The following is a 22,731-nucleotide window of genomic DNA, read 5'->3' as shown; positions in this document are numbered from 1 at the left end:
AATATTCTCATATTTCTATTCGGACCATCGTCTAATTCTCTGGTGATTCAACAGCTGCATAAATCCACGGAAATAAAATTCCCCCACAGAGCAGAATCAGCTTCATGCTCTTCAACTGCTTCATGCATGTTAATGTGGATCGATTCATTTTTATGGCACTCTCAAGGTTTAAACAGCTCTTTGTGCTCTGCTCTTGGCAGAAAGTAAACATCTACAGTGTGTTCATGGGTTCTGAAGAGGAAAGATTGCATCATCAATACAGGGCTGTAATTTGCCACACAGCCATTTTTAAAGAGCCACCCCTCTTGTATTCTTGATGACAGTTGCTGATTTAAACCTGCTGTAATCAATGCTTTTATAATAACTAGTGGGTCAGGTATGATCAATTTGCAGGTCTGCCAATCAGGGAGTTTCTCCAGCAGGCTTTGTTTAATGTGCACACACCTCCAGAGTGTCCATCCACAAAACCCCCATAAATGAGGCAGTTACATGCAGACAAAACAAACGGGCTGAATCCAGAAACATGACAAAGAGAGTAACATTTCGATTTCATGGTACCAAAGCAACCAGATTAAAGTGCTGGTTGTAAACGCTGTGTCAGACTGTTCCTGTAGAAAGCCTTTAAAAAATGAGCGGTGAGAATGTTTAGCCAGGTTTTGTGTATGTGCTACTGATTATGTAACCTCTTGACAAAAGGCTGCATTGATGAGCAAAGCATCAAAGCAACGCAGTGTTTCCTCCATCGTCCAAATCCTCTTCAAGACTTAATTGTATTCCCCTTTGTGAGCTCACCACAGGGTTTCATCAGGAATTTACTGCAGTGACACTCAACAAATGGTTTTAAAAGCACAGGACTGGTAGTAAGCTATCAAAAGCAGTGCTCTGCTCAGGATAATGTGTTCAAACATTTAATCTTGGAAAGCAAAAGCTGCATCTGGGCATGGGCAAAGCTTCACAAAGAGGCACATCGGTCTGTGGAAGCTTAATTGCTTTCACTGCCAGTCAAAATGCACACTTGCACACACCTCCAGAAAATGGAAACCTGCATCAAAAATAGATCTGTCAAAGAAAATATATATGAAATGGCATCAACTGTAGTAGTGACAATAATTGAATACGTCCGTAGAATAAGCGAAGCCCATCACTGCCACTCCAACGGACCGCCAAGATCAAACCAGTCATGAAAACAGCGACCTACTCTGAATTGGCTCCATGCTGAGCTTTTGACGACTGGATGGAAGACATTAACTTTTCTAAACAGGACAAATGGAGTCCTCCAGGACCAGGGCCAACTCAAAACACTAATAACAAAAGGGTAAAAGTGCTGTTTGTTTGTTTGAATGTCCCCCTGCTGACAAGTGATCTCTGGAGTTTACACATTTTAGTCCAGATAGTTGCCGAAATGGAGACTCTGAATTTCCTACAGACAAAAATGTGAGTCTTTCACCTGTGATTTGCTGCAGAAACACTAAAGGCTTTAATACCTTTTAGTAAATTAGCGTTGTGTATTTGATTTGTAGTTTTGGGTTTTCACATTATCCAGGTTGCTGGTTTCCCACCTTTGTTAATTATTTGCTGCGCCCTGATTTGTGTCACCTGTTGTCAATTAGTCCCAGTACATTTAAGTCTTGTTGATCCTCTGTCTGTCTGTGTTCGTGTCTGAGTCTGTTGGCTTCCCTGGTGTTTGTGCCTGTAGCTCTGCCTGTCTTTGTTCCTGTGTTTGCTCCTCATTTTCCCCATGGACTGCCTGTGTTGCTGTTGTCGTACAGGTAGAGCCCATATTGCCTCTGAGTTTATGTTCGTGTTTAAGTTGTTTCCTAGTTTCCTGGCCTTACATTACATGTAATCACAAGATCCATTGTTAATATATAAATATTGATTAGTGCAGCTTTAAGGTTGGGATTATAGTGTGTCTAAGCCTCTGAGGGATGACTATAAGTCAGTCCTCCTATGTGTGTCTGATACCTGTATATGTAGACTGGAGGCAGCCTTTGATCTATGTGGTGCGAATGAAGCTGGGATTTGGAAAAATAAAACCTGAGCAGGACGTTCGTGATTATTTTGACGAAGAAAAGGAAATGTCAGGTTAACTCTGCGGTCTGCAGTTCAGCCTTTAATTACGCCTTTTCATCCTGTGCAAAAATGATCTAAAATCCGGGGGAGAGTTAAATCGCGTGCGGTCTCGCACTTGGAGGAAATTTCTGTATATGAAAATCTTGAACACTCCACTTGGAGAGCTGGTTCGCCTAAATGAAAAGACATAATGGTAATGAACTGCCAGGACCTGTGGTCACTCTGCAAGCTGTGATTATATGTCACCCCATGTGATTATGTGTGAAATCCGTCCTCAGAACTGAATCACCAGAGTAATTAGATATGAATAATGTCTTTGTGTGACTCATCACAGCTGGCATACATCTATACTGTGATACACCAAAGAATGTGTTTTCCTTATCATATTTCTGTTTTGGAATCAGTTTGAAACAGCAAAGAATAGAACAAAAAATAAATTAAAATAAATACATACATTTATAAAATAAATTTTGTGCTGTCCCAATCCCTTGGTTGGGAATGCTGAATTTGACAATTAGGAATGTAAATCTATACAGTTTATGAGCCTTTGAAACTTGTGCCTGTAACACTAACCAGTAATTTATAATCACTACATTGGCCTTGGGTAGACTGTACATAGTCTGCACTAGCCTTACAAGCTCTGCTTTAGAAGTGCATGTATGTTTTTGTGTGTGTGCACCTATTCAAGTTCATATGAGGCGGATGGGGCCGATCTGTGAGACCCTGTTTTTCGTAGGCACTGGCAGTCACGGCATCTCACCCTCGTTAGGCTGGAAATGGGGACGGCGGGCCCTGATGGGAGGCACGGCGATCTCATTATGGGAGGAAGCAGCCCCACTGGAGCGTAACAGGACAAGGCTGGGTGTGAGGGGTGGATGGCGAGGGTTTTGGGAGGAGGGGCTGGCTCGGATCAGAGTGGCACTGCAGGTCCAGGTCAGGCACAAAAAAACCCCTCTCCTCTTTTGTGTGCCAGCCAGGCCTCCATTGTTCCAAACCTCATTAGCACCAGTTAGAAGAAGTTGTTGGGCTGGACTGGAGGCGTCATACTGCAGCCGCTCCCCGGCTCGTTCACTGCAGAGCCCTCAAAACTGGGATGCGAAGTCCTTCGCCTCTACTCCACGAAGAGCGAAAAACTGACAACACAAACTACAGCACAGAACTGCAGTGGGTTGAGGGGCTTGCTCGGAGACGTCAGCATGGACACTCCAGATTATGGGATTGCAGCAATGAGAAGAGGAAGCTACGATGATGCTGCAGCTTCCCTGCGTCCTGTGAGTATCGATCCACCATTCAAAGGCAAAGGTGAAAAAGATCCTGCTGGCGACGACCTCTGGGTGTGATTCAGTGAGAGATGCTGCTTTTCAGTTGTTCCAGACTCATGAATCTGACATGTACATCTACACACTGTTGCATCTTGTTCATGAAGTGCTCAGAGAGATTTGAAGGCTGGGTTTCATAAGACAGGTCAGAAAAGGTCATTAATCATCAAGAGCAAGTGGAGAAGCATTTTTACAGCCTATACAGTAAGAGAGAAGTGATAAGCTTCCTTTTTCACTGAGCTGTAATTATATGAAACAGGGCTGCGGTTCGATTGATTTCAGTTGCCCCTTCAAGTCTTTCATGTGTCTGTGGCAAGTGTGACCTGTCAATCCCGAGCTGTAAGCAACGGTAGTTATTTGAGGGCGTAATGTAAGATCTTTGAGCCTCAAAGGGTTCAGATGCAAACCAGAGAGAACCACTAACAACAGCACAGGCGTGTAGCTTCTGTGCACCAGGACCAAAAAGAATCAATCAATATTTAAGCTTTAGAAATACCAGTGGAAGAATTTGTTTCACCTCTGTCAATGGAAATTCTTCTTTTCATCTTTCCATTTACTGGCAGGTAACTGGAAACTGTCATCACCAGAAAATGACAACACAGGAGTGGGCAGACATCTAAAATTTCCCACGTGAGGGTTCCCCTGACAAACAAACTCTTGTGGTTGTGCAAGTAATAACTGTCCTCTCAGAAGTAGTATAAAGTTGTTATACTGTCGCAAAACTTCCTAAGATGGGGTCATGTTGGCCTTCTGTCCATGCTGGTGAACATAGTGGACCGGACTTAGATAAATCACATGTGAGAGAAACTTGACTCCGTATGAATGGTAATGTTGTTCTGGGTCTGGTGAATATTTAAATTAAGCAGCTGTTTGGTAGCAAATTTCAACATAACAGACCAACATGCCAGTGTTATGATTACAGCTTTTTTTTTGCTGCCGTCATAGGGTAAAAATAAATAAATAAATAAATTCCATGATTGCAGTTAAGATAGAACAGAACACATGAAGGAGTTTATTAAACATCTTATAAGCTCAGTAGGAAACTACCTAGTTTATAAGTCCTTTATTTCCAGAAGATGAACATGGGAACATTTTCACAGCTCCCTGCGTCCTGATAGAAACACGAGTCATCCATCCCCGGTGAGGAAAAAGATTGTACTGGCTCTTGATTTAATTTAAAGAAGCTGGAGAGCAGTGGCACTGAGTCATGCGTCCTGTTGGGAAACCTTTCACCATGAAGAGCCAGTTAATATATTCTTTTATTTTATTTATATATATATATATATATATATACACACACACACACACACACACATACTTTCATACATGCTTATACTACATTTAGTGACATATTGAAGCTGAACAGAAGCTTACATTCATGCTAGTAAGTCTTAATTTCCACTGGCTGAAGTTCTGTTTACATGATGGGATGAATCATCCCATACATCAACAATGCTGGTACTGTACAGACATGGGAGGATCCATATTTTCCAGGAAAGTAGATTTGTGCATCCAGGACTGAGAGCTACTGTAGGTAGGTCACCCCGGTCCTTTGTGTCCCGGTCCTGGTCCATCACGAGTCAGTGGATTTTGTGCGCCGGCCTGGCTCCGGCTGCAGAGACAGAGGCCAGAAAGAGATGCTTTGTCAAGTGTTCCTGCCTTTGTTTGTTTTGTTTTGCTGTTTTTCCTCTCCATTTTAAATTCTGCTTAACCCAATTTCTCAGTTTGTTCAGCAATTAGAGCACAAGAGCAGCCAGGAAAAAAAAACGGCCAGAAAAATCTGTTTTCTTTCACACAAATTAACAAAACAGTGTTGACGTGTGTATGGGGGACTGTTCCTGCTGGGAGAATTAAAACTGAACACTCACTAAAAATTTCAGTAAGTATAGACTGATATTTTTTATACCCTAAAATAGAAAAAAATGCATTTACATTTTGATGTATGGCTTGAATCAAAGCTGGGATCCAAACCACACAAAAGCCTTTTGTGTGTGTGTGTGTGTGTGTGTGTGTGTGTGTGTGTGTGTGTGTGTGTGTGTTGACCTTGTTGTTGCTAGGCAACATATAATCAGCTGTCAATCCATCTGTGCTTGCGAGATAATACATAAACCATCAACAGCAGCTATACATTCTGGGAATCAAAATCCTATGCTTCTGGAACTCCCTATATATTTGTCACGGGCGGGTGGCTTCAGGGAGATTCAAACATTTCCCTGAAGAGGTGTTCATCTGCCCTCACAGCAGAGTGAGCACAAACAATTTCTGAACCATCTGCTTTGGGATATGAAGCGAGCTGAGGCCTGGACTTCTACAATCTCATGATCTTTAGTTTTGGCTGTTGTTTTGACATCCATGACTGACAGTGTCTTTAGTTTCCATTGCACTCAAAACTACTGTATGTATGTCTTCAGTGCGCAGAGGACCTTTTGCTTTTGAAGACACTGCATTGACTAATTTCTAGGAATTTTATTCTAGAAACTAATCACAACAGATGATTTAATTCCTAAAAATCATCTATCAACAGTCCCAAACCCAAAGGGGGGTACAAAGACAAAAATTATTATAGTATTAGAGTATTTTTATATCTCTCAAAACATATAGGGAAGGGATCTTTAAGCAAGTAAGTGTAAAATTAGTTCTTTGAACAGGGGAGAAGGTTGCAAAAGGAAGGTTGCTGTTGAATTCAGGCACCAACACAAATATATGGATTTTCCCCCTTTTTTGTAGATGTGTTTTGAACTCAGTCTGGTTTGATGGAGGCCGGTAACAAGCAGCTATCTCAAGTAATTTCACAGATGGACTTCCTTATCTGAAGTCATTTCAGCGTAGATTTGGCTGCAGGGCACGGAGTCTGAAGGGAATATAAATCATTTCCTTCAGTCTAAGGGATTCTCTGCTCCCTCTTGTTTTAAATGCTGTTTAATAACCCAAACAGGTGAGTGGCTTCAGCATGGTTCCACCTCTGCTGACAATCAAAGCTGCGGTTTTTTGCAGTGCTCCTGACTGACCCAGGATCTGCTGTGTCAGCTGTTTCAAACATAAGCGTCGTCTCCCTACCTGCCGAGCTCACCAATCAGAAGCGGCATGCACAGGTCAGGCTACCGCAATCGGTGTAACCTGCTCCACCTGCTGCTTCATTAGTGAAATGGCTTCAGCTGGAGCAGAAGCGGAGTTACGGCGTTTAATCCCCAAGAAAAACCGCACGACGCTCATTTGGGACTGTTTCGGCTTCGAGGCCGCAGGCGTGCGCCACAAACGGGTACTGTGCAAAAAACTGTCGCGCTAAAGTTGCAACATCCAGCGGAAACACAGCCAATTTATACCGTCACCTGAAAAATCACCACAGGTATTTGCATGACGACAAAGTTCCGGTGAAAAGTCTGAAAATGATGCTGAGGCCCGTAGAAGCGAACAGACAATTAGAGCATGTTTTACCAGCGCAACTCCGTGTGATAAGAGCAGCCGAAGACACCGGGAGATAACGACTGCCATAACACACTACTTCGCACCTGCTTCAGCCAGGTTGCCATCCGACAGCTGTACGTGTGAGTGTTAAGAAAAAGTGCGAACAGAGGTGGAAAATGTGGAGCGTCTGCAGGTGTTCATTTCAGGCTGCATACTTCCTTAGCAACTTCCAGCAATCGTCTCCTTAATACGTCCATGCCAGCAAAATGAATGGGCAACCTATACAGTATGCAGCCTTGAAGGCATGACCCAGGGGAAAAAAAAGACCTCTTGCTGGTCTGTGCTTCCGTAGACCAGTAATCAATGAACATAAAATCTTAGGTATTTTCTCCAAAATTATCAACCAAATTTATTTTCTACAAAAATGCAAAGTTTTAATCATGGTTATGACTTAACTGTCATAGTGGAGTTGGGAGAAGTGTTGCCTCATCAAATGTTTTCTAACTGGTTGTTCGGAGACTTAAATCTCACCTGACTAGGGTGAAGTGTTTTAAAAGCAAACACTGACATCACATTAAAAAAATAAAAAGGAAAGAGAGTAAGACCATAGATGCATGTAGATATATTTTGTTTCACCATTACAAGTCCTCTGTTTTCTTACAGCACCTCAGACACTTGGCTCAGAGACGACGCTCTGCCCCATCACTGGTCTTTGGGAAGGCTTTGGGGATGCCATGGTCTCCTATCAGGTGTGTGCATCTTTATTTTCAATTTTTTCCCTTCCATTCCCAGCAGAGAGCTGTAAGCACAATCAGTCACACAATCAATTTTCCGCTGTTGACTGCTGAGTGGCTTAACAGGAGTTGTTGAGTATCTCATCAGTAGTTATGAGGGGGGAAGGGTGTTTTTTTTTTTTTTTTTTTTTTTTTTTCCCTCACTTGGTGCACATTACATTTTCTCAAGTGATTTGGAGATTTAAAGTAGATATTACTGGTGGCAGCCTCAGATTTTTTTTATTAAGCAAAGATTACACTTCCAGAATGAAACTGGCACTCAACATTTTATTTTAATAATTTTTTTCAAATTGAGGAAATGTTGACCTTTGGGAACATCAAAAAAGGTCAAAAGTCAGACCAGCTGTACACCATATAGACTTGGACAAGGACAAAGTTTCCCCCAGAATGATGAAATGACAGTGATGCAACACAAACAAATTTCCCCACGTTGTTACAGGTTGTTTTACCTTTTGAAGGCTGTAACCACACATCCATCAGCGTTTACTTCTAACCTGCAGACCTAATTACCTGACAGCCGTAAACCATCAACAGGTGGCAGCACATAGGAAAACAGCCTCAAATCATCTCTCTTGCCCTCACAGAGGAGCACTTGTCATACTATAAAAAACCAAAAACCTATTTCCCACCTCCTGACACCAACACGTGTTCAGCGGTGTCACTCTAGCCTATAACCTGCCGTCGACAGCCCTCTGTGTTCAGGGTGCAAACACAGATTTCTCTCTGGGGGATTTTCAGAGTAGAGATCTGAAACCTGCACATGTACTCAAACTAAACCTCTCTCACAGCCACTATGACTGACTCTGAGGACCAAGCGGGCCGGCTGATCCTGATCTGTCTTCTATTTCAAATCAGTAGCTCTCAATTAACTGGTTATCGTGTTCAGCCTACTACCATGAGAAGGTTTAGTGTGACCTTTTCAGTTTGAGTGTAATTGGTTGTCAGATAAGTTTACAAGAAGGTGTTTTGTTGGCCTTTTATAGAGACAACCACCTACACCGTGGACAGTTCTGATAGTAACCACTGCAGTACACTATGGCTAAAGCTAAAGTGGTTAGTCTGCCACATGTTTAGTAGCATTTTCATTTATTATATTATCAAGTTGAATCAATTTTATTTATCTGGTGCTGAATCGTAACAGCAGTTTTCTCAAAGCACTTTGTCATATAAAGCAGATTTAGACTATACTTTATATAATATTATCTACAGAGACCCAGCATTCTCCCAAGAGCAAGCACTTGGTGTCAGTGGCAAGGTTATTTTTATTTGTACAGTACTTCAGACCAAATAACTGCAGAACAAATGACCTTCCCATCAGCCTCAGCCGCACTTTGTGTTTAAAATGTTAAGATGCTAATTAAACATAAAGAATGACAAACGGAGATGGTGAACATAGTAAACACTGTACCCCTTGGTCAACTTTTACTATGTTAGCATGTAACTCAAAATATTGATGTCATTAAGCTCTTCAGTTTTGTGGCCTTAATTTTTGCCATTGGCCTGTAAAGTTTTCTCAAGACTGTGGTTCACACAATTCTGTATTATGTTTTGTTCTACAATTTTAAATCATACATGAACTGTTGATTTTGAAGAATTACAGTATTAGTCCACTGAACCTATGGAAAGTCCTTGAAATTGACTTGAAATTTCATTCAGGGGTGTGACTCTTGTTGACAACACTGAGGTCATGTCATTTGGATGTCTAGGGGTTTTTAGCAAATTGAGGAAGTTTACTTCAACACTGTTGTCTGTGTCTTATTGGCTTATTCCAGTGGGTTGTTTTTTTTTTTTACAGTGATTATATTTAGCACATTATTTTTAGTAATTTTAGGCCAACAAATAAAAAGTAGTAAATATAATCATATTCACAATAATAAAAAAAGTCAGCTTGATAAATAAGAGCAGGAAAGTCCAAATAATAATAATAATAATAATGTGTATGTATATAAAATATATATATTTTGTTTATGAAAACAATGCAAAACCACCTTTTGGAAATTTGCCAGAGTTACTCTGATCAGAGCTTCCCTCTTTGCTCTCTAAAGAGACAATAACCCCTGTAATGTCATAACACACCTACAGTTAGCGTCAGGTTCTGTTAGCGTAGGCCTTTCATCACCTCCTCTGACATATCTGATGTTTAACTCTTCAACCTTTTAGAGCTGTTATTGCAGTAGCTGCGCAAAGACCACCAGAACACCCAGTGGGCGAGTCCATGAAAGCAAAAAAGAAAGAAGAAATGTCAGACAGCCCACCTTCACACTTCCACCCATTCAGCGGTCAAACACTCACATATTGTGCATTTCCTTGAGCGGGGGGGATTCACTGGTGCTAGTTTCACTGTCTCACTAGAGAAAGGCTAGCTGGCAAGCTAATGTTAGCTTTATGTCAAATGGACAGAAAAAAGGAGCCGTATCAATCGATCTTCTGATCTGACTTTTGGCAGGAAAGTGAATAAAACTATTTCCAAAAATGTTGAAGTATTACTTTAATGTGCAAATAGTTAAGATTAGAAGCACTGTTGCATGGTGACTTTATATTTTGCTTGGTTCACGCTGTTTGTATATACACAGAATGATAAACACCAGTTGGAGTTTTGCCACTGGTTTGTTTGCTGGTATATTATGTGTCACCTCCAACAAGCCAGAAGTGTAACAGGGAAAGTACCTCTGCTGCTGCTATTTGAATTTCTGCCCTGAACCCACAGTCAGTGGGAAGAGCATCAGTCATTTAGAACAAACAACAACTCTTACATGTCTCGTGTACACCTTGACTTGCATGTTTAACACTTTGGGGACATGACAGAGCAACAACAACAGGACCAAACTGATTTTTTTTTTTTTTTTTATTAAAGAAATGTATATTATTATATTATTTTATTATTTTATTATTTGACATTTAAGTAATTTAGTCAGGCAGTAAACAGTATTGTGACATACATGTTAGATGAGAGTTAATCCTTTCAATAATGAAGTGAAGACAACCGACATCACCGTTTGTTTTTCTTATTTGAGGTAAAATCTGTTTTGCTTTTGTCAGGCACTGTGGAAAGATGGTGGTCACAGATGTAACAGAGATAAGGAGTGCAAACACACAGACATGTACCACGAGAACTTGACTTTCTTTTCTGTACATTTCAGTTAAATAAACAACCAAGCTTAAGTCAGTGAGTTAATACCAGTGTGGTGCCTACAATGAAATCTGATTATTGACATGATATTGATCCCTTGGGACAGGTGATGCCTTCACACACAGACCTGACATTTGTCTTTAAATTAAAACATTATTCCATGCTTTCTGTGATATTTTAGCAAAGGATCATCATGTTGGAGGCTATTGATTAAAGCCGCTGAATATGTTTATGCTACAAGATAAGTGGAGGTTTTTCTCAGGTCCCTGGGATGGGAGTCTTATTGCCAAAACACAGTGGCAATAACAAGCTGGACTGGTTGCCCAGTACCATTGCTGATGTTTGGCAGTTTCCAGTGTCACATCGTTCAGCCATTTAGACCAGTATTTCCCAACCTTTTTGACTTGTGCCCCATTAAAAGCATACTTGTGACTCGCAGGCATACGTAACATGATTACGTAACTTAATTTGGTGAAGCCCAATATTTTTTCATACTAGCCTGTCTCATTAATCATCTCCTGACCCCTTCAGATTTATTTTGAAACCTCTGGGGGAGGGGGGTTCTCGGCCTCTAGGTTGGAAAGCATTCATCTAGACCAGTGATTCCCAATCTGGGGGTCAGGACCCTGCCAACAGATCATAAAATAAAACTGAGGGGTTCATGAGATGTGTAATGGGAAAGCAAACAGGAAAAACAATGGTCTGACACATAAATATGAATTATGTTTAATCTCCATTTCATCTGTTTGGGTCCTGAACAATTATTTAAATGAAACTTGTGAAACTTAAACTTATACAACGTCAAGGGTAAAAAGAGGGCACATTAGATGTCTCAGTCAGCTCTAATGTCAATTTTCTGCACTTATGAAATCATTGCTTTGAATTCAAATGAATTATAATCTCTTCAATCTTTTGTAACATTGAAATTAAGAAATTATGTCTCTGAATATTAGTTTGGTATTAAATCTGAATTTGGTAACACATTCTTGACCACTTTAGCAGCTACACTGTAAGTTTCCTGAATGCCAGTTCATTTCTTAAACATCTACTTTCGTAAAGTACTCATGCAAAATGTATGCGATGTGTTACATATGTATTTGAAATGTCAAAGCAATGTCATCTCAGGAAATAGTTAATATTCATATTTATGTGGAAAGCAGCTGGTGTGGTTAGCTGTGAAACTATATTATGAACCTATTCCCTCACGTCATATGTCAGTTGTAACTGGCATCATTTTCTTCATTTGTGCCTCCAGTCCTTAAAGGGCAAAGCATAAAGTTTGGCGGTAATATCTTAATCTTAATAATCAGATATTTTGTAAAGTATAAAGACCCAGCTCTATCTGAGAGTAGCAAAATTCAGTGGCCAGCACGTCCAAAGCAAAAAATGACAATTCAAGAAGAGCTCTTGCCTTTATGCCAGTAAAGACTAGAGCAGCAAAGTGGAAGTCAACATAAGCATAAACCCAAAATGTCAAACACTTCCCCAAAATCTCGACACTTGGTACACTGGTCAAACTTTTAGTTATTTGGTGCTTTGGTCTTGGAATCCCTTTTCTGGTAACCAAGAGGTTTTGGTTCTTGTTTAGTTGGGTGGTTTCAAAGTCAAATGTTGACTTTGTAGGAGGTAAGAAAAACAGCTTCTGTTTGAAGTGGTGAAAATGCATATTTGAGATACTCCAGAAACAGTGTGGCTCTAAAAGAATGGGAAATGTTCTAAACCCATTAAAAAGTATGTAATCCTTCTGCTTATCAGAGACATAATATAATCACCAAAGACTGGTCTGGCTGTGCGACGTCCCTGTCACCCATCCCTTTTTGTGTTATGTCCACTTGCTCAGGGAGGAGGCTTCCTACTGGGTGTCTGTGGAGCAGAGTCCATTTGTCCTTGGCCTCACCAGCGAGAACGGAGAGCTGCTGCTGGACGAGTGTGTTCAGGTCACCGAGGGCTCGAAGACTAGGGAGAGACACCTCTTCCTTTTCAGCGATGTCATTGTCTTCGCCAAACTCAAGTAAGTAAAGCAGTTATCAATCTATACTCCAATATGTTGAAGGTCATTATCAGTTATTTCCTGAAAAATGTAAAGAAAATCAAAGAAATGTGCACAGAACAAAACAGCACCACTGGGAAATTAGGGTTTCAAAACAAATGTAAGAAGGGCAATGCAATGCAGTGCTGATCTAAGTAAGTTTCTAATGAAAAATGACACATATTTGTACAGCTGGAATGGGAGAGTGAAAGAGGAAGTAAAAACGAAATATTTGTATTTTTAGCCTGCATACTCGGGCTCTTAGGGAATCTCCCAGAACACGGACCGTTAGAGTTTACTGTAGTCACTCTGACTTCAAATAAATAAAAGAAAGCATGGTGGTTCCCTTTGAGCCGAGTCACATGAGGGGAAAACTCAAATGGTATTCTCTGAAAAAACATGTTCAGCTCAGAGAGTATTTTCAACACACCTTTGGCTGAAGTTCTGTCGCCTTTGAAACGGACAAATGATGTCAGTGACATACCTTCACTTCTAAATACTGGCTCATTAGTCTCTCGAGTGATAACATCTTGAATCTAAAATAGTCTGAAATCCACCTACAATTTGCAATTAGTGAGAAAAAATATTTTGAGATTAAATTAGTTTTAATGACTTTCTTTGGCTTGTCATTGTTATTAGCAGGTATAATGAAGATCTACCTTTCCTTTGTTCCTGTAGGATGGAAACAGCATTATCTTGCTGTTCCAGAGTTCTACTCAAAACAATTAAACAAAACAAATTCTCAAAAAAACAAGCCATAAGTTGTCGCTCAGCCTAGTCAGATTCAAGCTGTGTGTCAGAGCTGGTGGAAGTTTTATAGTGTGTGAGTGGGAGGACAGTCACACTCATTTCTGTACCACAACCTGCCCACTGTTCCAGTAGGTAGCACAACTGGGACTACGATACAGTAAAGACACTTTGGAGTCTTTTGAGTCTATATATATATATATATGATCATTCATTACTTCTAGAAATGAGTGTATATGGTAGTATTCAGTATTCATTTTGTTTTTTTAGTTTGTTGTGGAGAAACATTTAAAAGGCACCACGTTTTTGATACCTCAAGTCTAGTTTACTAATCATGGGAAGTACAGCTCAGCAGATCAAAACACTTTTAAATGTCTTCTATGGCTACAGCGGGAACTCTCTGAAAATAAAATAGTCTTGGTTTTGTAATTCTCCCTAGCAAAGCAGAATTGATCTTAGCTAGCCCTCAGAGTTGGCAAGGAAAGCACTGTTTTGCATAGATTAGCCTGTTTTAGAGTAGCCCAGCTAGCTGTTTTTCTCCTGTTTCCAGTCTTTCTGCTAAGCTAAGCTAAGCATCCTGACTCCGGCCCAGCACAACACCCAACACAGCTTACTCTGCTTCATCTCTATGTCTATACCATAACACCTTCTGAATCCCCAAGCTTTGTCCCTCCTATCTATCAGCTTTCCAGGAAACAGTCACCCTTTTCTCTGCTGGAACATGAAAAGGTCAGCAGGGTCATAATCAAATGCCTTTGGAACCTGAAGTGTGACTGTACGGAGGTGTAGTCGCCTTTTGTGAGCCACTATCTTAAGCTATTCATTCGGATTCCACCACGGCCTCCCTCAACGCCCACTGTCCAGGTGACAAAGAGCGAGGTGTTATTTATCCAGCATTTCAGTTGCCTTGACACCAAAACATGTGAAACATGCTGTCAGGTTTTAGCTTTGCTTGTTCATGTGCCATCACACAGTTTTTATTCAGACATGTGAAATATGTTTTAATATATCTTGCCACACTGAGGAAATGTATACCAAAAGTGTCTCGTGTCACAAGAGCAATTTTCTGCCTCTTTATCCTTGATGACCAACAGCATCACAGACTATTGTTCCTTGCCATGCTTTCATATGCAGGAAATAATTTTCCATTTGAGTGTAAGGGGGAATTGTTAGCACTGTATGGATTATTTCTTTACTTTTTAAATTAAGCCTTTTATTTCTACATTCAGCTCCAGCTCCTTCACAAATAGGAAGGACGTCTAATGAAAAGGGGAAAAAAAATCAATCCCAGAGACAGAAATTTATGGAACTGAAACCTTGACTTTAATCTAGAAAAAAGGCAGTAAAACATGGAAATAGAAAGGACTATTTAAAGGGCCTCTGTTTTTCTTTTTGGCTTCTCTTTTATAGGTCGACTGCCAGCTACCGTCTGAAGCACAGAGTGAGCCTGGAGGACGTCTGGCTTTACGGTTTTGAGGATGAGGTGGAGGAGGATGAGGGAACGACGGGGGATATTGATCTCAGGGTGACCATCGTCTTGGCCTGGGCTCACACTTTTTGTTTGGTGTGTTTTCGGTGAGCAGTCACGTAGGAGATGACTCACATACTAACAGGAGTGTGTTAAGTACTTTGATTATGTTTTGTGCTTATGCCCCTGGGTACACACTCAGGAATGATCATGCATATTTGCTCTTAATGGGAATCCTTGACCCTAAAATCTAAATTAAGCTCTTGAAGATGTACAACGAAATAGATTTCACTTTAACGGAATAGCTTTTGTTTTCCGCAAGCAGATGGCTAGCATCTGTAGTCATTATTTATTCATGCTATGGTTCATAGGACTGGGGTGACTGTGGTGGGTTTTGACCCGAAATAACCTTAACTCGATTTTAATCAGACCAGCTGTTTTCCCTGTTTCTAGTCTTTATGCTAGGCTAAGCTAACTGGCTGCTGGCTGTGTGATAGGGACAGAAATGAGAGTGGTATCAATCTCCCCATCAAACTCTCAACAAGCTAATAAGCATATTTCCCGAATTTTCTTAAAGTAACACTGGTTTCTGCCTGTTTTTGTCATTAAACCTGAGTCTGTTCTTGGAATATTCACAAATGTAGTAAATGGTCATATGATCTGTGGTCGCCATGAAAATGGGGAAGCAGCAAAGAGAAAGTTGTCCCCGTAGCATCACAAGAAAAGAGGTTGCAGAACAGGAAGTGCGGAGCTGTTCGCCAAACCAATTTTCATGTCATGGGATTAACATCAGCTGACTTTATGCAGAAATACTGGCCTTTACAATAAAGATGAAGTGCGGGAGAAACGCTTTCGCCACACTTGTCTAGACAGTGTAATCAACTAAAAGGAATGAAAGTGCATTTTAATTTTCTGTACAGTAAACGGCCTGTCATCAAAGGCACCAGTTGGGAAATGGCACATTTGTGTTATTCACTGACGCCCACATTTCTTGCAAAGTAATTAGAGCCAAACCGTGAAGCTGTGTTTCACTTGCTATGGTATTCCAGGAAGATGATAAATCCCTCGGTGGGTTTTGAGTCGTTTTGTTTGAAAATGAGATGCCATTTTCTAATTGGCTATTGTTCTCTGGCAATGATTCAGTGTGTCATAGTTTCATTCCTTCTCACTCACATGGAGGTGATCGTGGAGCCTATGAGAAACCATGGGCTCACTTGTTGACAGTTTACAGCCATATGGTACTGCATGGTGTCTGGCATTAATGAAGCCACAGCATATTGCAGGTTATAAAAAGGTTAAAGCCCACAGGTGTACACGTAGGCACATGCATCTGTTTCGTAGTTTCCATTGTTGGACACCAAGCCACGGCAAGGAGGAAGTGGAAGGTGTCTGGTTGGGGGCCGCCGTGACGCTGCTTCCTGTTCCCATGACTGAGTTACAGTTTCCACCAGAGTTGTTAAAAGAGACTGTAGGTGATCGGTTGTCTCATTCCACCCACTGTATCTGCTGGCCTGTCTGTCTCTCTCTGTGGATTAGTAACTCGTACCATGCTGTTTTTTTGCCGACAGCTCGCCTGAGGTGAAAGAACGCTGGTTAGATACTCTTCACAGGTAAGAAACAATATGATTATTTATGTCAGTGTTTATACCAACAAATTATCATAAATATTCTTTCAATACTCATAACTGGTAAGAGTTGGACAGTACTTGAGCTAGATTGCAAAATCTTTGTGATCGATGCACAAATTCAGATCAAAGCGAACTCTCAGATGATGTTTTTAATGATTTCAGACAAATTAGATTTTAATCAACATTACACATATCGTGGGGTTGATAAAATCAAGATAGTGTCAGTGGAGAAATCAGTTAATTATTTCTTTTGTTATTCACTTTAAGATTGGTACAGACTAACTTCAAATAACAGACATCCGCTGTGGATTCGTAAAATCAAAATGAAGGCCAAAAAATGTGAACACCCAAGCAGAGAGTGCATAGATTTTGACGACAAAGGAAACATACTATATGTATTTTTTTCTCATCGCAGAAATACTAAAGACGCAAAAGCGAGGGCTGGTTTTTCTTTTTCACCCCCAGACGTCCTCATGAAGGTGTTGAGTGGCAGCATCACAGTAAGTCTCTCACTGCCCATTCTACTATGCCTAATAGAAAACTAGATAATTTTTTAAAAAAGCTTTTTTTTTTGTGGTTGCTGGAGCTATTACTAAATAACGCCTCTCACTGTCCCCGTTTCTCTCTTTTAGACTAAAACTCTAACAGGAGGTGGCATGGAACAATTAATTGAGTTGCCAGATGTGAATGTAAGTAAAACCCCCATTTCAATGGCTACTTGAGATAAAAGATGTTCAAGCGAAACAACTGCACCTGCGCCTTTCCTCTGGTGTTTCAGGGAGACAGATTTTGCCGGATGTGTACTGCTTCTGAAAAGCATTTAACTGCACAATCCAAAAGAGTATACACAATTATGTCAAGAAAGACATGTTATGCTTAAAGATAATAAGTAATGATATATCTAATTGGCTGCTGGCTGCTTTTAGTGTCTATTGTAGTCCAGTTATATCACCGCACTCATTCACGTGTTAGCAAGCATGAAGAGGGAGGGTGTGTGGTGCATGGTGATTGAGAAAAAAACCCCCAAAAAACTCTTCCTACTTTTGTCTTGTTTGCATGCTCATGTTCCTCTTGCATACTCATCTCCACATCACTTTTTGTTGATTTTGTTGCCAGGGCAATGCAAAGATCTCCGCGCTGTCAAAACAGTTGAATAACCAAGAGGACAAGCTGTCACAGCCCACTGGTGAGTTTGAAATTTGAAGGGCAGAGTTGTTGGAGGGCGGGCCTCATCAGTTGTGCCATATGTAGAGATAAGATTGCAGAGAACAACCACAGACACAGAAAAAGGAAATCTAACTAGTGATTAGAGTGAGAAAGTGAGGAAAGCAGTTTTTGTCATGTTTGCTGTGTGACTTTGACTGTTGCACATCTGGTTTTGCTCTATTATGTTGCACAAATACAAAATCATACAATTGTAGAATAAGCTGATGGATAAAACATTTTTGCTTCGATCAGAAAAAAGGTGGAACCAAGTGGTGAAGAAGCTCAGAAAGGGCTCTAGTTTCATCAACAAAACAAGCCGAACAGAAACTGACACCAAGACTCAGCTGTTTGGACAGCCCCTCTGCAAGATATGCCCTGACGACTGCTCACTTCCCAAACCAGTCACAGTAAGTTGTAAATGTCAGATTTAATGTCAAGTTGTTTCCTTCTTAAATTGCTACCGCAGGCTGAATGTAGGACAGCCTGTGAAGACAGATGTAATTCTTCTGTGAGCATGAATAGTAAACAAGCACCTACTTAGCTGACATTTGACGGTAGTTCTTAGAATTTGTTAATGGCAACAGGAAACCCTGTGAGTGCACTCAACACAAAGTCCATTTGGTGTGCACACACACACACACACAAAGCCTGTTATAGATTTTACTATGAAAATCTCACCTCTCTTGTCCCCTGTCGTGTCCTCTTACCAGGAGATGCTGTTGTTGCTGAGGAAGAGAGGCCCGTCCACAGAGGGAGTGTTTCGAAAGCCATGCAACAACAAGAACATGAGGGACATCAGAGAGCAGCTCAACAGCGGCCTGGATGTGGACATGGAGAGGCAGCCGGTCTCTCTGCTGGTCGGGCTTCTCAAAGTACGTGTTCAGTGTGTTCTGGTTTATGATACTAGTATCACTATAAATATTAAAACTATTTCATAACCACTACTACTGCATTATTTACTGCACTATTAAGATTAGAGCAAATGCTTCTACCATGTTACTTTGACCATTCACTCTACTAGTACCACAACCGCAACTACCACTGCTGCAGCTGCTATGGCAGTGTCTTTTTTTTTTTTTTTTTTTGAATAAGAGTAGCAATACCACAGTGTAGAAATACTCTCTGTTACAGAAAATGTTCTGCATTCAAAATTTTACTTAAAGACTACAAGTATTAGCACTAAAATACACTTAAAGCACCAAAAGTACAAATACTACGCAGAATGGCCCATTTAATAATAATATGTAGTGAAGTAAAAGTATTATGTAAAACAAAATGGAAATAAAGTACTTGTACTTAGGGCACAGGACTTGTTTAACTGTACTTAGTTTCCACCACCACTTCTACTAATAATAATGGTTTTATAGTATTTGATGTAATACAATACATTACATGAAGTGCCCCTTTGGTACCAGGAAGTTTGACACCACAGTTAAGTGTCAGACTCTACTATTTCTTTTAATAAGTGCTCTGTCTCATCACTGTTCCTCTATTGTTTATTGCAGAGTTTTCTGAAGGAACTTCCTGGTAGCCTGCTGGTGTCTGAACGTTATGACAGCTGGATGACGGCTCTGCACAATGAGGACGCTGAGCAGAGAGCTGTGGAAATCAGAAAGTGAGTAATCAATACCTTCTAATGAGTTTAGACAGTTAAATATGAAGGAAAATCTGTTGGTATTTTCATTAATGTTTTTGTGGTCAGCATTAAATAGATGGGGTTTTTTTTAGCGGACTTTTGCAGAGAATTCCCACTGTCCTCCGCCATTAGGCCAATGGCAAACCACTTCTCCTTTTTAATCTGTGCTCAGTTTCAAAATAAGGAAGAAACTTTAAACAAACAAAATAAAAAAAAAAAAAAAAAGAGCGCCAAACTAATCTTCCTGTTCTCTTTTTTCTTCCTTCCCCTTTTTTCTTCCTGCCAACCAGGGTGGTAGATGAGCTCCCCGGGCACAACAAACTCCTCCTGCAGCACCTTGTCTGCGTCCTCCATCACATCCTTGAAAGTGCTGACATCAACAAGATGGACGCCCACAACCTGGCAGTGTGTATTGGCCCCACTCTTCTGCAGTTGGATGGCACCCCGCTGGATGAACAGAAGGAGAAGATGGAGAAGGTAGAAGGTCTTGTTATGAATATACTTTCTCACTTCTGGTGCTTTGAAGCTTTGTGGTTCACAGTGCAGAAAACCTCAAAAGGTTTCATAAGTAGGGGTAGGCTCGCACATACTCTTGTTAGCCGATTGTTTAGTCTTGTGCTTTCAAAAAAAACACTCAGTTTGAACAGAGTGAAGCGCTGAGTGGTTTCTGGACTGTATATACTCCGAATGTCAACTTTGTCAGAATTCTGTATCTAATTTTCAGTTTTGGTTGTTGTTGTTAATTATGGCTTATCTTGTTTCCTTTTCTGATTTGTGGCAGGTCACAGAGGTAACTGAGTTCCTGATTGAGCACTGTGAGATACTTGGAGAGAATATTCTGAATCTGCTGGATACTGATGAAGGTACGTTTACAAATCCCTCAGATTTCTTATGGAAGATTATATTATCTTTTGTCTCCCTACAGAGAGATAAGATTATGATTATGATGATTATGATTATTAAAATTTAGAGATGCTAATTATGTCTGTCTCTACAGACTCTCTGTCCTCCCAGCATCATGACTCTGCGTATGACAGCACCGACCCAGACGGAGATGGGGAGCCAGGAGAGAGCACCGGCTCCACACATGGAGAGTGTGGCTCATCTTCCTCTCTCAGTCCCTCCATCACCACAATGCCTTGGGCATCTGATGTTGTGTTCGACACAAAGCCACAGTTCAACCGTCGTTGCTCTGAGCCCATCATCTTCCTCTCACATGGTCTTGAGAACCTGTGTGTCCATGCCAGGAGCCATGAGGACTGCTCCATGGAGAGGAGGGACTTCGAGGAGCAGCCCCTGAAAAAGCAGATCTCCGATGACTCCTTCTTGCTCAGAGGACGAGGGGGAGCCAGGCCAGATCTGTCTCTTCCAAAACTGAGCAGCAGCTCCAACATGGATCCATACATGGCCAGTAACCGTGCCAAGGACTGCTCATGCTCTTCCCTAGAGAGTGCTGCCTCAAACCAGTCAGAGGGCTCTGTTTTCACCAGTTCCCCAGTGGGATCACCAACCTGCCCAAGGAAAGCAAACACCACCAACCAGCCCTCACTGGCTGCAAAGGCTCAACAGGACATTGCCAGACCGTTTTCAGATGAGAAGAGGCGTTCCCTGTCCATGAGAGTAGGCAATAAAGTCCTACAGAGGACCCGGAGTTTAGGAGCCTTCAGCAGGAGCAGCCTGAAGAAAGACTCTCAGAAGGAAAACTCTTTCCCTTGTGAAACACTCCAGGAAGACTTTCAGAATGAAGCAGATGGTGGATCTGAGCTTCAACACAAACCACGCCCTCTGTCGGCCATTGAGGTGTTTAAGCAGGTGGACAGCAGGCAGCCCTGCAGTCCTCCATCATACGAGCAGGCAGTGCAGAATGTGGGTCTGCCTCCACAGTATGGAGCAATGACTGTACAAGACGCCATAGAGTTCGAGAGGAGGTCCCGCCCATCCTCTGTAAATTATGACTTCCCACCTACCTGCTCCGTGACTCAGTACATAGACAGTTTTCCTCAAACAGCACAGGACAGAGCCGGTTATGTTGAGCGGCGGCGGCCTTTCCGCCAGAGAGCCATGTCTGAGTCTGTGTCTGCAAGCCGCCATGAGGTCGTGTCGCGGAGATGTAGCCAGCCTGTGTTTGAGGAGCTTTCTTACGCCAAGGAGTCTTATGTTTGATTTACTTTGGGACTGTTTCGCAGATCGGATTTTAGTTATACAGACATTTCTTGAAGGCAGAACTGCAAGTTAGCAACCCAGCAAGCTTTTTTTTTTTTAACTGCTTCAGGGCCACATCATACACAGACGTCGAAGGTTAGCCAAGCTGACTTTTTAATCTAGAGAACTTAAAATGTTTAGATTGCATGTTCAATAGCAAGAACGCTTAGATTTACAATAGCAGCTACTTCCTCCTTATTACTTCTTTGGTTGGTTGGACAGAGAAACTGTGTTTCAAGGCCCTGTCCAATGAGTAACTGTCACAGCAATGTTTGTATAAAAAAATCTCCAATCTATTAATTTTTCACTGTTTCACTTTGAATGAATGTGAGCAATGTGCCACCTCTGTGGTCACACTGTCGAAGTAGTACTATTTAGAGTACAAATATTAAAATATATGTTGTTATCATGATAGATATTTAGTCTATCACAATGAAGCTATGAAAACACAGTCGGCTGTGGATAAAATATGCTATGAGTTTCTATGTCTTGTTTGAGGTTTTTTCGGTACGGTAATGTACAGTATAGCACGTCAAGCACTGTTTTTTTGTTTGGTTGTTTTTTTTTGTTTGTTTGTTTTTTGCTTTTTGTAAATCCTCTTCACCTTGCATGGTCTCCTTCTTCCACTACATGAAAGCACTTTTCTGATGATGAACTATGCTTTGGTTACTTGGGTGCAAAAGAAAATGTAAATAAAGTCAAATAGATATAGGTTTGTAACCTTTGCCACAGGGTCTTCCAGAGCAGGGATGGTTTTATGTAACCACCTAAGAAAATGGAAGCAAAACAATTCAATAAAAGAAAGTAACACAGTAAATACATGTCTTCTTTCTCTGTTACTAAAAGACCTTTTAGAAAGCTAGTTTTACTCAACTTCTCTTCACTGGATGTGTTGCATAACAGAGGCTAACAAGCCTCATTGAGAGAACAGCATGTTCTGGCACATATGCTAAAACAGAAGGAAACCAGACGTGGTCACATGGACGGATTTGGTTTTTCTCTGAATTGCTGTTCCTCTTGTCTGTGACTGCACGATGAGCTGATGCCACCTCGTCTTCCTTCCTATGTGATGTATTTTAACACATTTCCTTCCT

General features: G+C 41.1%; 2 protein-coding genes across 2 annotated transcripts; both read left to right on the top strand.

Moving 5' to 3' along the window:
* The first annotated feature begins 3,269 nt into the window (after positions 1–3,269).
* Positions 3,270–15,233, top strand: LOC121199946 (rho GTPase-activating protein 20-like). The gene is made up of 4 exons (XM_041064964.1): positions 3,270–3,407; positions 7,461–7,546; positions 12,562–12,732; positions 14,908–15,233. The coding sequence occupies exons 1-4, from the start codon at positions 3,270–3,272 to the stop codon at positions 15,074–15,076; spliced, it is 564 nt and encodes a 187-aa protein (XP_040920898.1). The 3' UTR covers positions 15,077–15,233.
* Positions 15,234–16,421: 1,188 nt separating this feature from the next.
* On the top strand, positions 16,422–22,449 carry tagapb (T cell activation RhoGTPase activating protein b). The gene is made up of 10 exons (XM_041065037.1): positions 16,422–16,575; positions 17,009–17,093; positions 17,226–17,282; positions 17,710–17,779; positions 18,052–18,206; positions 18,510–18,671; positions 19,305–19,414; positions 19,726–19,912; positions 20,217–20,298; positions 20,433–22,449. Exons 2-10 carry the CDS (start codon positions 17,067–17,069, stop codon positions 21,596–21,598), a joined length of 2,016 nt encoding a protein of 671 aa, XP_040920971.1. The 5' UTR covers positions 16,422–16,575; positions 17,009–17,066; the 3' UTR covers positions 21,599–22,449.
* The last annotated feature ends 282 nt before the right edge of the window (positions 22,450–22,731 follow it).

This window comes from Toxotes jaculatrix, chromosome 19, assembly GCF_017976425.1.
Source record: "Toxotes jaculatrix isolate fToxJac2 chromosome 19, fToxJac2.pri, whole genome shotgun sequence".
Lineage (NCBI taxonomy): Eukaryota > Metazoa > Chordata > Actinopteri > Toxotidae > Toxotes > Toxotes jaculatrix.
The sequence above is the reverse complement of the archived record's forward strand: the minus strand, read 5'-3'. Positions and strand labels throughout refer to the sequence as shown.

Excerpts from the sequence above, each read along its gene's own strand:
- LOC121199946 (XM_041064964.1), top strand. The coding sequence starts at position 3,270 with ATGGACACTCCAGATTATGGGATTGCAGCAATGAGAAGAGGAAGCTAC. Across the intron at positions 7,547-12,561 it reads ATGCCATGGTCTCCTATCAG|GGAGGAGGCTTCCTACTGGG; the intron begins GTGTGTGCATCT and ends CCACTTGCTCAG. Across the intron at positions 12,733-14,907 it reads ATTGTCTTCGCCAAACTCAA|GTCGACTGCCAGCTACCGTC; the intron begins GTAAGTAAAGCA and ends TCTCTTTTATAG.
- tagapb (XM_041065037.1), top strand. The coding sequence starts at position 17,067 with ATGAAGGTGTTGAGTGGCAGCATCACA. Across the intron at positions 17,094-17,225 it reads TGTTGAGTGGCAGCATCACA|ACTAAAACTCTAACAGGAGG; the intron begins GTAAGTCTCTCA and ends TCTCTCTTTTAG. Across the intron at positions 17,283-17,709 it reads TTGAGTTGCCAGATGTGAAT|GGCAATGCAAAGATCTCCGC; the intron begins GTAAGTAAAACC and ends TTTTGTTGCCAG.